A 12,459-nucleotide genomic window follows, 5' to 3' on the forward strand; every position below is an offset into this window, starting at 1 on the left:
CCCACTATCTCCCGGATGCAAGCTCACAGCCACGTGCCCCTAACCACATGGCCAACTCGCCCAGTGTCAGCAAATTTACGTTATTGTTTCAGACAGAGGAAATGGGACGAAATATAAGCAAACTGTTTATTCACTGCAGACAGCTTTCTAGTTTACGTCAAAACTTCACACAGAATGCAGAAATAGCCATTTCTTGTGGTTGTTCCTTTCATTAGAAAAAGGGACCATTTGCCAACTCCCAAGTTATTTCTTGATAGTGAAATTTGGTATCTTTTCCTAACCATGACATGCCTTCAGAAAAATTGATTTTTAACAATGTCAAGGGATTTTGGACTTTTAGACATGTTTATAAGGTAAAAGTGAAGTGTTTTAACAAAAAATATAGCTACCAAAAACAATAAATGGCCAAAACTGACATGGGTCAGGATTTTAGCTTGTCTTATAAAATTTTGTTTGCCAATAAATGGCCCCTTTTCATTTCCTACATTACATATACAACACAAAACACACACTTTCATAATGAGAACATAACTTTCACCCTCTGATTCTGAAGTGTAGCTTAAATAGTCTCCTAGCAACCTGATCTACTTTCTTCCCCTGTTGAAATTAAATTGCTTGCGACGTGATTTAGCATCAACGATGATCTGGGCTTGACGTTTTAGATAACCTCGCGTAGGAACATCATCTTCATCATCGGTTTCCGATCCACCTAGCTGTGGACCTTTATCAGCACCTCCTTTAACCTGAGACAGAAACATCCAGGCATCATCTGAAACTGCTTTGGTAGGTGCTGCCTGTGCCTCCATCTGGAAAAAAAAAAAAAAAAATACTACAGATACCTCATTTTCCTTAAAAACAAGACAAAATATTGTGAAGAAGTTTCGACTGAATACTGAACAACATTTAAGTTTTCAGCCACCAGTCAGTGAAGCAGCATTGTAAATAATTTCCTGTCCATAGATAATTTCACTTCTAAAATGACTGTCATATAGCCTAGCAAAATCATTATTGTATAGAACATCTGCTTCCCTGTAAATGTTGTGTAAATTGTTGAAATTGTTATTATTCAAGGCCAGCATAACAATTCTCTGAATTAATTTGTCCTGAAATACAGCACTGTTCCAAGCACAGCTTCAGCTACATAGAGCAGCTCTCACCCCTACCTGTGCATGTGCATTGTCATGTGTTGTGCTACATGATACTGTTTTCAGAAATGTATTGTATTATAATACCATACCTGAGAGAATAATAAAGGTGACTGTTCATTTGGGGAAAGAAAAACTAACTTTGGTACAGGTGTATGCACCTCAAACTGGAAGTTGTCAAGAGGATAAGAACCAATTTCTTGATGATGTGGAAAAAGTTGTTAGTAAAGACAGAGTAATCATTATAGGAGATCTGAATGCACAGATTGGGACAGATAGAACAGGATATGGGAATGTAATGGGACCTAATGGATATGGTGGAAGAAATATAGAGGGTGAACATCTCCTTGACTTCTGTATGAGGAATGGATTGGTGGTGAAAAATAGTTCAAGAAGAGGCAGAGCCATAACATAACACGATACAGTTCGGATGGACTACAAAAGACTAATTGACTATGTCATCTCAGATGAAGAAAGGAGCAGAATGGTAACAGATGTCAGAGTAATACCAAGTGAGAGTATTTACAGTGACCACCGTCTATTAGTAGTAGACCTGAGAAACTCCTATGTGCCAAAAGTACAGAACAGGAAAATGCCAAAAATAAAAGTACGGGATCTCCAGAAAACAGATAAGAGAACCAAGTATCAGAACCGCATAAAAACCCTGTTACCAAGAGATGAAAGGAAAAATGGAGACTCAGAATGGACCAGACTAAGGGGCACATAGGTTAAGGAAGCAACTGAAGTTTGTGGAAAGACAAGTATGGAAACAAGAGAGAAGGAAACACCTTTGTGGAATGAAAGAATGAGAGGAGCAATCAGAGAAAGAAATCTCTTGCAGAAAGAAAGGGATTGGGAGAAAAATAAACCGGATATTACTAGAGACGAGGAGAAGATCAGGAACCTCGAACAATTATCGTCACTGGCTATAACTCGATCCGAGTATATATATATATATATATATATATATATATATCTTCTTCCTGCATACATTGACCAGTTCAACTCAATTTATGGATGTGTTTGCGATGAGTAAACAGACCAATCCTGGCACAAAACATACACCCACACCAATCACATTGAATGGATGGAGGAGGGCGGGGTTGTAATTGACGGAGTTTTCTTGCTTGTCGCTTAGCCTCTTGATGTCTGCGGCGTTCTCCTTCAAACAAGTTGACAGCGGTGGATGTAGTGTTCCGCCACAGTGAACAGTCCACAGCAAATTCTTCCCACATCTGTATATTTATACCAGTTGTCTTCATGATGTGTTTCAGCTAGTCCTTAAAACGCTTAAGAGGGGATCCATGAGGTCTACTGCCGGATCAAAGTTCACCATAAAGAATTTGGCGGGGAAGCCTGGTATCGCCCATCCGGTGAACGTGGCCTAACTATCTCAGTCGATGAGCGATGATTGTTGCCTCAATGCTATTTAGCTGTGCTTTGTCAAGAACTGCCATATTGATCACATAGTCCTCCCACTTAATGTTCAAGATGAATTTCATTTTCTGTTGGTGGAAGCGCTTAAGTTTTTTGATATCATGGCGATAGTGTCCAAGTTTCTCAGACATACAGCAGCATGGAAATGACAACAGCTTTGTACACCATGAGTTTGGAATGCAGTTTTAGGTCGTTATACATGAAGATTCTGTGCATTAACCGTCCGAATGTTGCATGAGAAGCCCCAATTCTTTTATCAATGTCTTATTCACAGGTACACCATTTAGACAAGATGCTTCCAAGATATGAAAAGTGATCAACCTGTTCCAGTGTTGTGTCTAAGATGGTGATAATGAACTCAGGAAGAGTTAATCCTGAGGCAGGTTGTGCAAGTACCTTTGTTTTGTTTTTTGTTTTTTTTATTATTATTAATGGCAAGACCAAAACGATCACATGCAGTTTTAAAGCAGTTGACTGACTGTTGTAGTTCTGCAGGTGTTAGAGCAGGAGATGCGGTGTAATCGGCATACTGCAGTTCTGTCACCCGGGTAACCCGAGTATGTCTTTGTGAGCGAAGTCTTGCCAGATTGAAAAGGCCTCCATCAAAATTAAATTTAATCTCCATGCCTAATGTTAAATACAGAGACTAAATGGAATGCACGCACCAGATTTTGTACTCTTTGGTTTTGAGAACAGTTCGTTTTGAGAAAGAAAGAACGAGTAAATTAAATCAAGTTTTAAGTTTGTGGAAAATAATAAAAGCCAACACCTGTGTAACTATCAGGCGAATTCCGTTTTATCGGGTAGATTTTCGGGTTTGGCATATCATTAGTAGCAACCGCGACTGGAAGTGAAAAAAGCAGTAATTTGAAATGGATAAGTTGACTAAATCGAGAAAACCAATATGTGCTATGTTCGCGAAAACATACAATGCGGTGATGGCGGAAACAGACCCCAACAAGGCAAGATTGCATTTTACTAAACTAGAACGACTACAAAATAAACTGAAGGATGCCAATGAGAAAATATTAGAAGTGCTTCTCGATGACAGTGACGAAGAACAATACAGAATGAATACAATAAAGTGAATGAATATCGTGATAAAGTAGATGAAGCTCATCAGAGAATAACTGCCGAAAATCAAACTTCAAAAATTTTCCGGAGAGGTTAGGGACTGGTTAGGGTTTTGGAGCCAGTTCCGTCAAATTCAGGACGACTCAGACATAGGAAAAGAAGATAAATTTCAATATTTGATCCAATGTACTGTTGAAGGAAGTAGAGCTAGGGAGATAGCAACTAGTTTCCCTCCAACAGCTAAAAATGATGATAGTGCAGTTCAGTGTCTTAAAAGTAGATTCGGAAAAGAAGAATTACTCGTAGAATTTTATGTTCGTGAGCTGCTTGGACTTGTGATTCAAAATGTTTCTTCAACAAATAGACTGACTCTCCTACAGCTCTACGATCGCTTAGAATCCCACCTTCGATTCTTTGAATCTCTGGGCATGTCTGCTGACAAGTACGCAGTGTTCTTGTTTCCGTTAGTTGAGTCATCTCTACCTGAAGACTTGCTGAGAATATGGCTTAGAAATTCTGTCCATCACCCTGTTAGTGACTCTACCGAGGATTTATACTGTGACAAACTCTCACGACTGACTTTATTCCTCAAGAATGAAGTGGAAGGTGAACAGAGGGTAGCACTTTCCCAAGGAGGATTTAATACAGCAAATGATTCATCAACAAGCTCTACATAATGGTTTCAGTTTGAAATTCATCAATAAAATCATTACTAAATGCAAATACCAACAAGAAATTAAACTTAAACAGCTTTCAGAAAAAGAAAAAGGATATATCAAATTCACCTTTAATAACCCGAAGATTTACGAAATCACCAACTTATTCAAGAAACACAACACCAAAGTAGCCTTCTCAACCAATAACAACATGAAACATAGGTTCTTTAGTCACAATAAAGCTAATAAATTTAAAATTGACGAATTCCAGGAATCTGGTATTTATAAGCTAACTTGTACTCAATGTAAAAAAAACTTACGTGGGACAATCTGGAAGGAACTTCTTAATTAGATATCAAGAACACGTCAATGCTAATAATAATAATTTCGTGTGGCTATTTCTAGCCGAGTGCAGCCCTTGTAAGGCAGACCCTCTGATGAGGGTGGGCGGCATCTGCCGTGTGTGGGTAACTGCGTGTTGTTGTGGTGGAGGATAGTGTTATATGTGGTGTGTGAGTTGCAGGGATGTTGGGGACAGCACAAACACCCAGGCCCCGGGCCATTAGAATTAACCAATGAAGGTTAAAATCCCCGTCCCGGCCGGGAATCGAACCCAGGACCCTCTGAACCGAAGGCCAGTACGCTGACCATTCAGCCAACGAGTCGGACACGTCAGTGCTAAAAAGTACAAAAGATTCTCTGCCATGGGATCCCATATGAAAGAGTCCAACCACAAATTCACCAATATCAGACAGGACCTTCAAATTATCTGTATGATAAATAAAGGAAATCTAATGAACAACCTGGAAAACATCCACATCGTTCTTGATAAAAAACGGTGAAGAGAATCTTAACGAAAACAACGAACAAAAAAACATCTTATACGAGAATATTAGTAAATACTTGGAATGGGTAGACATAAAACAGGCAAGACGAACAAGAGATATAATCAAACACGACATCGCAGAAGCACAGCCCAATCTCCCTCCTCCCTCACATGATGTTTTAGATGACGACAAAACTCTACTTCCCTTCTCTCCAGAGCTTTGCATGAACTGTCAGACTGTGTCACCTCGTTACTTCACCAAGTCGCGCTCAAAGACAGACCCTCTAGACAGCGCAGAATAAACATATTTTCCGAACAAGAACGAGAGGCAAGATGTCCTGTTATGATGACCTCCATTTTTTAACAAAGGAATCTCCAAAGAACTTTTATTATTTGTGCTTATTGTCCTAATGTTTTTTCTTATCAATTCTTTCTTTATACAGCTGAAGAGGACCACTCAGTGGTCAAAACATGTCATGTAAGTGCTAATTTATATTCAATTTTGCCTGAGGCAATACTAAAGTATCGATTAGGTGGTTATTTATACTAACTTCTTGATTATACTCATCGATATGGTCATGAAATGGACAACTTGTAATAAAGAAAAATCTTGTCATCTGCTCATAGGATTTTTGATCCCATTGGTTTTTCATGTCCTCTGACCCTATTCCCTAAACTTCTCATTCAGGATAGCTGGAATTCAAAGATGGGGTGGGATGATCCATTGCCAGAGGATGTACAGAAGAAGTTTGGAAAATGGGAAGCTGAAGTTTGGCGACTTTCTGAAGTGAAAATACCGAGACATTTCGTAGTAAGCAGATCTGAACAAACCTGGAGTTTACATACATTTTGTGGTACCAGCCGGAGTGCTTATGCTGCAGCTGTCTTCATACAAAGCTGTACCGGTACTGAAGAGATTGTTTTTGTTCAGCTGATCATGGCAAAGACAAGGGTTTCACTACTCAAAGAAATTTTGGCCGTGATTGGAACTCCTAGCATGTTGAATTGGTAGTCGACCAGCAAACTGGGTCAGAGAAAGTCTGAACTTGAACATCTCCGAATTTTATTGGACGGACTCTTCAGCGGCATTGTATTGGATCAAGAGAGATGAGTCATGGGGAGTATTTGTGAACAATCGAATGAAGGAGATTAGATCTCTGATGACACAAGAAGACTGGAGGCATGTTCCTGGGGAGAAGAATCCAGCTGACATTCCATCTCGAGGCTGTTCCGTAGAAGTCCTTATAGACTCCAAATGGTGGGAGGGTCCTCACTGGTTGAAGTGGGCAGAAGGGGAATGGCCGGCATCAGAGGTCAACGTGGATGATGACATCATCAAACAAGAGAGAAGAAAAATATCTCCATCATTGATCAATTCCTCAGCGAAGAATGGAGATGCCTGGTACCTAAGAAGATTTTCCAAGTTTTCTCAAATTGTCAGGCTCATAGGATGGATACTGCGATTTGTTGGAAAATCATTGAAATGTAGCAGTTGTGAAAGTGGGGGTGATCTCTCTGCTCCAGAAATAACACAGGCGGAGAGAAGGTTCCTGAGTCTTGTCCAGACAGGGGTTCTGGAAGAAACTGAACTCCCTTTGCACCTTTGTGGACCAAGATGATCTTCTGAGGCTGAAGACTAAAATTGTTCAAAAAGAAGATGAGGAAAATTTTAGATATCCCACTCTTCTACCTTCCAGTCAAGAACTTGTGGAGATTCTAACCCAAGATTACCACATACAATATTCTCATGTGGGTGTTGAGGTGTTACTTAGAATATTAAGGAAAGTATACTGGATTTTAAGAGGTCAGAAGACAGTATGGAGGGTGATCTCAAATGTGTCAATGTGAGTTGAAGAAAATTGATGTAGATCCTGCACCATTGCCAGAAGATAGTGAAAGATTTGTCAGTCTTTGAGGTCAGTGGGGTTGATCTTGCTGGACCGTTGATTTTAAGGGGCAGAGAGAAAGCTAGGATTTTGTTGTTTACTTGTGCTGTGTATTGAGCTGTACATATTGATCTGGTGTTAAACCTTTCCACAGAAGCATTTCTTCAAGGTCTTAGGATAATTATTGCAAGGTGGGGACGACCCAGAGTTATATACTGTGACAAGGGGACCAACTTCACAGGAGCTGTGAATATCTTTGACTCTTTGGACTGGCTCCAGAAGAGGAAACATCTTCAAGGAGGATCCAGTGGAAATTCATTCCACCCATGGCTGCTTGGTGGGGTGGATGGTGGGTGAGGATCATTCAAATGGTCAAGAAGTTGTTGAAGAGGACATTGGGAAGAGCCTCTCTCACCTATGAAGAGACTTTGACTGTCCTATGCGATGTGGAGTCTGTGGTAAATTCTAGGCCTTTGACGTACCTGTCTGAGGATCCAAGCGACTTAGTGCCATTGACTCCTGCAAAGTTCCTGCAGGACAAACGGTCCGTTGGAGTCCCTGATCTCGATTGCCTTGACAAGATCAACCTCTGAAGATGGGCCAAGTACCTGCAGCGTTTACGGGAGGAATTGGGGAAAAGATTCCGTGATGATTACTTGAGTCTTTTAGTACAGCCGCAAGTTAAAGAAAAAGTGTTGAAGGTTGCTAAAGATTGGTGATATTGTGTTAGTAGGCTCTGATCAGATGAAAAGACTCGATTGACCTTTGGGTAAAATGATTGAGATGTTTCCTGGTAAAGATGGTGAGAGTAGTTCGAGTGCAGACTGCTGGACAGGACATGATCAGGCCCATTCATTGTTTGTACCCACTGGAAATGACTTCATCGCAGGATACTTTACAAGTGGAAGATGATGGAGATAATGAGCAAGAAAGTGTTGTTTCTGCTGTAAAAAATGAAGTGAAAATGAAAAGTGGACATTTGGTGAAACTCCCTGCACGATATAGGACTTAAGTTTTGTGATAAGTTCTTGTCTTGTTAAACTGTGTAGGCGAAATGATTGTCAGACTTTTTTTATTGGTTCATTTTGGTTTTCTGTTAACAGGGGAATAAAGAAAACCAAAGGTGGGAGGTATGTTACATCCAGAGACTAAATGCAATGCACCCACCAGATTTTGTATTCTTTGGTTTTGAGAATGGTTTGTTTTGAGAAAGAAAGAATGATATAAATCAAGTTTTAAGTTTGTGGAAAATAATAAAAGCCAACACCTGTGTAACTATCAGACAAATTCCGTTTTATCGGGTAGATTTTCGGGTTCGACATAACACCTAAGTTGTCTGCAGATGATTCATGCACCATGGCAGCCATGTACAGTGCAAAGAGTGTAGGAGCAAGCACACAGCCTTTTTTCAATCCATGAGTGATGGGAACAAATCTGATACTCAGTTACCATGAAGAACCTGTCCAGACATGCCATCATGAAGAGTTTGAACCAATTCCACATAACGTTCAGGACACCCAAAATGACTCAATACTTTCCAGATAGCAGATCTTTGTACTGAATCAAAGGCTCTTTCCAGATCATAGAAAACTAAATACAGAGGCTGCTGTTGCTCTCCACATTTTTCCTGGAGTTGTCTAGAACAGAAGATCAAATCTGTTGTGCCTCTGGAGGTTCGGAAACCACATTGAGACTCAGGCAAAATCCTCTCTGAGATAACTTGGAGCTGGTTTAATAGGACTCTTGCGAGAATTTTACCTACAGTTGACAAAAGTGATATACCACAGTAGTTCCCACATACACTACGACCGCCTTTCTTGAAGATAGTGATGATGGTAGCATTCTTCAAGTCGTCAGGTTCTTCTCGATTTTCCCAAATCAAGAGGATGAATGTGAAAAGTCTAGTTTTCAAGGGTATACCTCCATTTTGTATCAGTTCCAGAGGGATGTTATCAGGACCAGGAGCCTTTCTTGGTTTTAGTTGATTGAGTGCTTTGGTGAAGTCTCTGTATGTAGGTGGAACGGCCATCCATGGTTGTTGGGATTGCTGGGGGACATTATGAAAAAAGTCCTCAGCAACACTGGAGACACGATTTAGAAGCGCACAGAAATGTTCCTTCCAACACTAAAATTTCTGTTATCAGCTAAAATGGTGGAGTTGTCAGCAGTCTTCAATAACCCCAATGAAGGTCAAATTGGACCATAAATCTCCTTTATGCCAGCATAGAAGTTTTGTAGGTCACAGGCATCAGATAGTCTTTGCAGTTCTTCAGCTTTTTGTTGCCACCAGTTATTCTTGATTTCCCTCATTTGTGCCTGACATTTCCCTTTAAGTTCCAAGAAATGTGTTTTCTTCACATTGGAAGATGGATCTTGAAGATAGGATAGATGGGCTTCCTGTTTGGCATTGATCAGACATTTAATTTCTTCATTATTTTCATCAAACCAGTCCTGTCTTTTTTTCCTCACAAAACCAATTGTTTCCTCAGCTGACTCAGTGAAGAGCTTCTGAAGCGTGGCCCATTCCTGATTTGTACTATCACTGCTGACTGGATGACTAGCCAGCTTGTTTGAGGTTACATTTCTGTAATCTGTAGCAATGGATTCAATTTGAAGTTTAGAAGTATTGAATTTATTTCTAGGCCGGTTGTGGATGGATCTTTTTGGTTTGCAACAGAATGAGATTCTCAACCGGAAAAAAAAAAAGGAGCTTATGATCTGTCCAGCAGTCATCAACGTTTCTTGCAGTCCTTGTAACAAGGACATCTTTTTTATCACATTGCCTGGTGAGGATGTAGTCAAGGATGTGCCAGTGCTTTGAGCGAGGATGCATCCAAGTGGTCTTGTAGCGATTAGGCAGGCGGAAATGAGTATTAGTAATGAAGAGTTCATGTTCAGCACATAAACCAAGGAGCAATAGGCCATTGGTATTACAGTTGCCAAATCCATGTTTTCCCATCACATAGCCTCATAATTGGTGATCTTTACCAACTCTGGCATTGAAATCTCCAAGTAGTAAGAGTTTGTCTCTTGGTGGTACTTTAGTGATGGTAGTGCTCAGCAGGTTGTAGAATTGGTCGTTACATTCTACATCAGCATCCAAGATGGGAGCACATGTGGAGATGAGTGTCATAGATTTGGTTCCAGAGAGTGGGATTCGGAGATTCATAATTCTTTCACTGACAGAGGTTGGAGTTAGCTGATAATCATTTACCAATGTGGTCTTCACAGTGAATCCTACACCATGAACGCAGTGTTCTCCCTCATCTTTTCCCTTCCAGATGATTGTGTAGCCTGAACTGAACCCTGTAAGTTTACCTTCGCTGGATAGTCTGGTTTCACTTAAGGCAGCAATATCAATGCTCATTCGTCCAAGCTCATGGGTGACAAGCGCTGTTCTTCTCTCAGATCTGTTATTGTCTTTCAAATCAAGTAGGGTTCGAACATTCCAGGTTCCTATAATCCAAGTTTTGGTAATCTTCGTTTTTCGACAGCATAAGGGGTGACCCGCTGGGTGCGGCCTCCCAGCCAGCTGAGCGTATAACTACCGATGTTTAGCCCACATTTTCTTGGGCCTTCCCCATTCAGGATGGGCAGTGGTGATCCTAAATAGGCCTGACCAAACACAGATGCAGGACTGAATTCCTGAGTAGTTAGGGGTCTCAGAAAGATGACCATCACACATCTGCTGCCAGCGTGCAGGTCCGAACTAGAGGCTTCCAGTTTCACTCGAAAACCTGCCTCTACCATCCTTATCCCATTGCCATTGGACTCTAGTTGAAGGGGATGACAGCAGGAAAAAGTGCCACAAGCAGGATTTTGTTTAAGGTGGATCGCAGCTTGCAAGGAAGTGACCCACACGCTATGAACTATACCCTGCGGCACAAATGAAATGCGACATGCAGGTTCTAGTACCATGACTGAAACGGACTGCCACAGACTTGAAATACCATTGATTTGGGCTTTGACAGCCAGTCTGTCTGGGACCTCATCTGCCTCCACGACCGATGAGAACCACAAAAAAGAGGTTCCTCCGTCCATTTTGCCGTTGAGCCAAAGACACAGATGATGGGTTTCAGTGATATTTCCTACACCGAGGGGACCATCACCCCACCCAAAGGGGCTCATCCACCCGAAGCCGTTAGCCCCTATGGGGGGTCGAGTTATTTACCGCTGCTCGACACTCGGCGTTAGCTGTTTTTACAGCTAGTTGCCAAGCCAGCTAACCCTCCTTCTTTCCCATTCCAGACTTGGGACCGGACAATCGTGGAACAATTATACCGAAACAAGAAACTGGACGTTTAAAGAACAATTACAGAAGAAAAGACCAAGCAATGGAATATATTGACTCAGAAACTGGAGGAAGATAGCAGAGGCAATAAGAAACTACTGTATAGTGTTATTAGAGGTAAAAGGAAGCCAATGAATACCATAAAGGCACTTGAAGATGAGAATGGAAATCTGGTTAGGACAGAAAGTGACATGAGAGAAGTCCTGAAAAACCATTTTGACCACCTACTAAATAGACCAGTTCAAAAACAAAATACAGAACTGGAAATCCAAGTCTACAATGAGGAACCTCCCATCACCTGGACAGAAACTGAGACAGCCTTAAAATCTATGCCTAAAAGAAAATTTCAGGTGCAAATGAAGTGAATGTGGACATGATAAAGGCAGCAGGCATCCAGGGTATACAATGGCTGAACAGAGTACTAAATGCCATATGGACAGACAACAAAATACCTGAAGATTGAAGCTAGGGTGTTATAATTCCCCTGTTTAAGAAAGGCAGCAAACGGAAACCCACCAACTGTAGAGGAATAACACTGCTGTCTCATAGGCTAAAAATTCTAGAGAAGTTCATAGAAGGGAGATTGAGAACCATCATTGAACCACAGTTAGAAGAGGAGCAATATGGATTCAGAAGTAACAGATCAACAATGGATCTAATTTTTAGCACCGGCATGCTGATGGAAAAGCATTGGGAGAAAGGCAAGAACCTGGTCATTGTATTCCTAAATATAGAAAAGGCCTATGATAGTGTTATAAGAGATAAGATCTGGGAGTGCGTGAGGAAAGGAAATGTTCCTGAAGGACTGGGAAGGAAAATTCAGATGTTGTACAAAGACTGTACTAGCAGTGTACAAATTGGGGATGGTCGATTATCATGGTTTAAAACCAAAAGTGGAGTTTAGGAAAGGAAGTGCCATGCCCCCACTACTGGTCATCAGTGTTATGGACAATATACTGAAGAACATCAAGGAAAAGTTAGGTGAACTGAATGCAGTGGCCAGTGGCGAAGCATGAACTAAGTAAGGAGGTAGAAGATATTTTTTTAATTTAAACAATTTTAATAATATTATATATGGAATTTTGTTGTCGATGAATGCAGATCTGTATTCATTATTATATTAATGACTCTGAAACTAAGACAA

General features: G+C 40.8%; 1 protein-coding gene across 1 annotated transcript in view; it reads right to left on the minus strand.

Moving 5' to 3' along the window:
* Positions 1 to 584: 584 nt before the first annotated feature.
* Positions 585 to 12,459, minus strand: part of CCDC151 (Coiled-coil domain containing protein 151) — a 127,747-nt gene continuing 115,872 nt past the window's right edge. Inside the window, exons 11-12 of the mRNA XM_068226840.1 lie at positions 8,484 to 9,071; positions 585 to 806 (exon numbers count right to left, since the gene is read on the minus strand). Of these exons, the coding sequence (XP_068082941.1) occupies positions 585 to 806; positions 8,484 to 9,071 (810 nt within the window). The remainder of the gene's footprint in view (positions 807 to 8,483; positions 9,072 to 12,459) is intronic.

This window comes from Anabrus simplex, chromosome 3, assembly GCF_040414725.1.
Source record: "Anabrus simplex isolate iqAnaSimp1 chromosome 3, ASM4041472v1, whole genome shotgun sequence".
In the NCBI taxonomy this organism is placed as follows: Eukaryota; Metazoa; Arthropoda; class Insecta; order Orthoptera; family Tettigoniidae; genus Anabrus; species Anabrus simplex.